Here is a 4,843-nt window from a genome sequence, read left to right on the forward strand (position 1 = left end):
TTTTATACTATTTTTCCTCCGCGTTTGTTGCTGTTTGCGGTAGAAGAGAACGTCTCGCCGTAATTCGCGGTAAAACGTCCGCCGTTAGGAATTTATGAAAGCGCCTCGCGGTGGGCAGGATTACGTACGTACGCGTGGTATATAAACGAGGCACACACGAAAGAAAAAGAGAGAGAGATTGAGAGAGAAAGAGAGATTGAGAGAGAAAGAGAGATAGAGAGAGGACAAGCAATATATATAGCTCCTTTCCTTTTGTGTATGTATGTGGAACGAAGATGACTATAGTCAACGAAGTCGACCGGTCGTGCGACATTCTCCTTATCGACGAGCGTCCAAGAAGACCCCGAAATAGCGTCTCCTCTCTTCGACGTCGTCGAGATTCGTCGTCGTCGTCGTCGTCGTCGTCGTCGTCGTCGTCGTCGTCGTCGTCGTCGTCGTCGTCGTCGTCCTTGTCGGATAACCGAGACGTCCGAAATCAGCGCGAGTCTTCCACCTCTTATACCATCCCTCCTACACCTCCACATCCACCTCCTCATTCTTTTTCTCCTTCACCTCCTTTACCTTCTTCACCTCCTTTACCTCCTTCACCCCCATCTCTCCCATCGAAAAAGAAACGTAACCCTAGACGCATCGCGGTGTCATGTCCTGCGCACCTGGCGGTCCGGTTCTTTGTAACACGATACACGCGTTTCTTTCTTCCTATCTTTCTTTTTCTCTTATATCCCTCTCCTTAGCCCGACGTTCGATATACTCGGAGGATTAAACGAAAGAGGGAAAAAAAGAAAAAAAAACAAAAAATAAACTAATAAAAAACGAGAGAGAGAGAGAGAGAGGGGGGGGAGAAAGAATAAGAGAAAAAAGAAAGAAAAAAGAAAAGGAAGAATTTCGAATTTGAGAACCTCTCCGGGCAAGCGACTTATTTCTACCCCTTCATGTCCGAAGGGAATATATATATGGAGGAAAATGTCCATTTTATAGTTCATATATATATATATATATATATATATATATATATATATATACATGTGTGTGTGTGTTTGTGCCGTGTTCTTTTTTAAAAAATAATAATAAAGATTTATTTTACACAAGTACACAGTAGTACACGATGAATGTACACACACGCATATATATATATGTATATATATGTGTATATATATATATACACATACATATATATATATATACGTGTGTGTGTGTGTACATCGCCTAGATACGACAATGAAATTCCTTTCCTCGTCGTTTGGAAAAGAGAGAACACTTCGTCGTATCGTATTAACATATTAGCATCGTTCGTTATATCTAATTAATATCGTACAACGTAGGTCGAGATAGTTTAATTACAATGTTAACGAGCGATCAACGTTATAATCGTTCGTAATATAAATTATCCTAAAGACGTACGATTTATATAACACAAAGGAGATATACCTTAAACGATGGCATAATGATAACGAAGATACTAATCCAAATAGGATAGATATGAATCAAAAGAGAATGCGAATTATTTACAAACGCGTCGGAAAAAAGGTAAAAGCCATTTTCGCGAGAAGAAGAACAAAAGAGAAAAACAAAAAAAAAACAAAAACAAAACATAAATGGTTGTTCATTCGCGCGGTACACAGTTCTCTCGAAGTTTTTGTCGATCTTCATCGAAATCGATTGATCGTTAGGCCATTTTGAAAACTGAAATACGAGAGATTGATCGTTAGAATTAAAAATAATCGCAGAACTTTCCTTTCTAAGGAGAACCACGAAAGATCTATTTTAAAACGCGCTAGGACGTCTTCTGAAGGACCACGGTACTCGTGCCAGGTACAGCTATACCTCCCGTTGGTGGCGGCGACGTCGGTACTCCAAGATTATGGGTCAACGAGTGTCGCCTTAAATCGCAATTTCTACGGAATACCTTGCCACAAGAGGCACAGTGATAAGGCTTTATGTCCGTGTGAGTTAACAAATGTGTTTTCAGGTTGCTCCTTTGATTGAAGCTTCTAGCGCAAACGGGACACTTGTGGGGCGATTCCTCCATATGTAGAATCTTGTGAACGGCCAATGTTCTGCTCTGACAAAATCCCTTGCCGCATTCGGCACACTTAAACGGTTTCTCTTTACTGTGAATATACCTGTAATAATATTCCTTCGAATGTATATTCCTATAGGTAATGAGTTTTATAGTGAGCAAAGATCAACGAAAGCGAATGTAAAAGAGTAAATAAAGAGAGAGAGAGAGAGAGAGAGAGAGAGGGAGAGAGGGAGGGTGGGAGGGAGGGAGGGAGCGAAGGAGGGAGAGTGAGAAAGTGAGAAAGAGAGAGAATTCTCGACATACCTATGATCTCTGAGATGATCTTGCCGTCGGAAAGCTTTGCCGCAAATATCGCAGGAGTATGGGCGCTCGTCGGTATGAGTTCTCTCGTGAATCAATAGGTTATAGCTCTTGGTGAATTGTCGGCTACAGAACTTGCAAATAAATTGCTTCTTCGGTCTGGTTGCTCTACAAGATCTTTGTATACCAGGATCCACGACGGAAGTCGAGGTTGCTTGAAGGGAATTAGAATTGGAGGAATTGGTCGATGGTGATGATGTGGACGAACAAAGGGAAGACGAGGAGGTAGTGGAAACGTTTATATGGGAGATCGACGGACCGGAATTCGTACGATTTCCTTCGGATATTCGACGTAAGAGTACCTCGTGAGAGGTCGACGAGGTGGTGGAAGATGAGGAGGAGGACGTGGCAACTCCGGTGTCCCTTAAAAGAGTTTCGTCTTCTTCGAGAAGTGCCAGATCCTCTTCTGGATCCGTGACGAATTCTAAACGAGCCCCGTCCTCGTCCTCGTCAATTGATCGAAGTAATTGCTCGGTTTCGAGTTGTTGCTGATGATGCTGTTGTTGCTGCTCCTGTTGCTGCTGCTGATGATGATGATGATGCTGATCCTCCTTAGATGCGTCCACCAACGTCGTTATCGTCGTCGAGGTCGTAGACGTAGTGGTGGTAGGGATGAGATTTGCCTCCTCCAAATCTCCGGTCAAAGGGGGCGAACATCTTTGCTGATTGACTCCGGCCGTGGCACCGCTCGCGTGAAGACGATGAAGGGTAAGATAGGTTTCGAGTGCTTGAAGATTCAATGCAGCGGCTGCGGCATGACCGGGTGGTAACAAGGCTGCCCTTTGAAGGGCAGCCAATAGAGCACCCTGTAAACCCAGGGCAACGCTCTGAAGCGTTAGATTCGGTAAACTCGATTCTATCGCAAGACTGGTTGCTTCTACTTGCCGGTTATCCTCTTCCGTCATCATAATCGTCGTGTTCGACGAGGAAGATGACGGCACCATCGTCGTTCCTCGCTGATCCTCTTCCTGCTGTTTCTCCTGTTGCATCCTCCACCGTCAACAAGATCGTTCCTGATTAACCTCGGGAACGTAAGTTCTATGTATTTTCCCAGTACCATTGGCAAAGGTGATTACACCTTTAACTATTGGCTCGTTAAAATCCATACGAATAATATGAATAATCAATCAAAGGTAAACGATCCTTTTCTAGGGATCGTTTTCTCATTTCGTCGAATCACTCGTTGCGTGTCCTTGTATCGATTGTTCTTGTCACGAGGTTATTGCCAATCGGTGGCGTATACGCGATACCTTCGTGGGAAGGTTATAACGAAGAGAGAAAAGAGAAAGCGATGCTCGCGCGAGATGCTGGCGGTGCGAAGGCGCTCCGAAGACTGCTCCTGCCGAGCGCTGCTGGGCACTGCTGGTGGAGCCACCTGGTGGCAGGTATCCGAGTCGAAATGGGTCCGTTCACGAGCGAACGGGCCCCGTATTCGGAAAGATAGAAAGAAAGAGAAGGAGAGAGAGAAAGAGAAAGAGAGAGAGAGAGAGAGAGAGAAAGAGTGAACGAAAGAAAGAGAGAGAGAGGGAGGGAATGTGAGAGAAAGAGAGAGAACCCACAGCTGGGCCGTACGCTTCGACGACGGGCTCGGCGTGTAAACGTCGCCGTAACGTAATGGTACGTGCGTGACCGGAGAACGTGCGTATCTCTTTCTCTCTCTCTCTCTCGTTCTTTCTCTTCCTCTTTCTCTTTTCTTTCCCTGTCTGTACGTGCGTGCGGGGGAGTCCTGATGTCGAGAAGAGAGTCGAACGGCGCCTACTATTTTGTCGGGTATCTAGCAAACCAACGCCTCTCTCTCTCTCTCTTTCTCTTTCTCTCTACTTTTATTCTCTACAAAGAATTCACGATTACTTCCTCCATTACGATGCTATGGGTTTTTGCTGTTAGAACGTAATGGATAGATCTTGACGCCTAATATTTTATATAATATCTCCGTCCATGTAGAGCGGCGGCTCGTGCTCGTTTGATTCATGCACGAGCTTATTCTTGCGTTAATAAGAGAGAAAGAGAGAAAAAGAGGGAGAGAAAAAGAGAGAGAGAGAGAGACAGAGAGAGAGAAAGATAGTAACAAGGTAAAAAGAAGTAATAAACATCATCGATATCACGTTCTCGAAGGTGAGAGAGAGATACATACGTAACATGTTGTACTTCGAGAGAAAAGAAGGTCGAGCATTTAACATCCGATGTGCATACATACATACATACATACATACATACATACATACATACATACACACATACATATATATGTATATATATATATATACAGAATTACATACATAATATACATACATATGTACATATATACATATATAAAGTGACTTGAAATTCAAAGTACGAGGAAATGAAAGGGATGATACCAAAAGGGCTGGAAAGAAGTGTTCTCTTCTTGAGAAAATCTCTCTGGTACCGGTGATACCAAACAACATCATACCCCGCCCTTACGTCCAGCACCTTTAC

At 43.8% G+C, this 4,843-nt stretch overlaps 1 protein-coding gene across 1 annotated transcript; it reads right to left on the minus strand.

Moving 5' to 3' along the window:
* Positions 1-1,074: 1,074 nt before the first annotated feature.
* LOC124949852 (protein sister of odd and bowel-like) lies at positions 1,075-3,805 on the minus strand. Its single transcript, XM_047495593.1, has 2 exons — positions 2,327-3,805; positions 1,075-2,123 (listed from the first exon to the last, which is right to left on the minus strand). The coding sequence occupies exons 1-2, from the start codon at positions 3,370-3,372 to the stop codon at positions 1,775-1,777; spliced, it is 1,395 nt and encodes a 464-aa protein (XP_047351549.1). The 5' UTR covers positions 3,373-3,805; the 3' UTR covers positions 1,075-1,774.
* Positions 3,806-4,843: the final 1,038 nt, after the last annotated feature.

This window comes from Vespa velutina, chromosome 6 (assembly GCF_912470025.1).
Source record: "Vespa velutina chromosome 6, iVesVel2.1, whole genome shotgun sequence".
Lineage (NCBI taxonomy): Eukaryota > Metazoa > Arthropoda > Insecta > Hymenoptera > Vespidae > Vespa > Vespa velutina.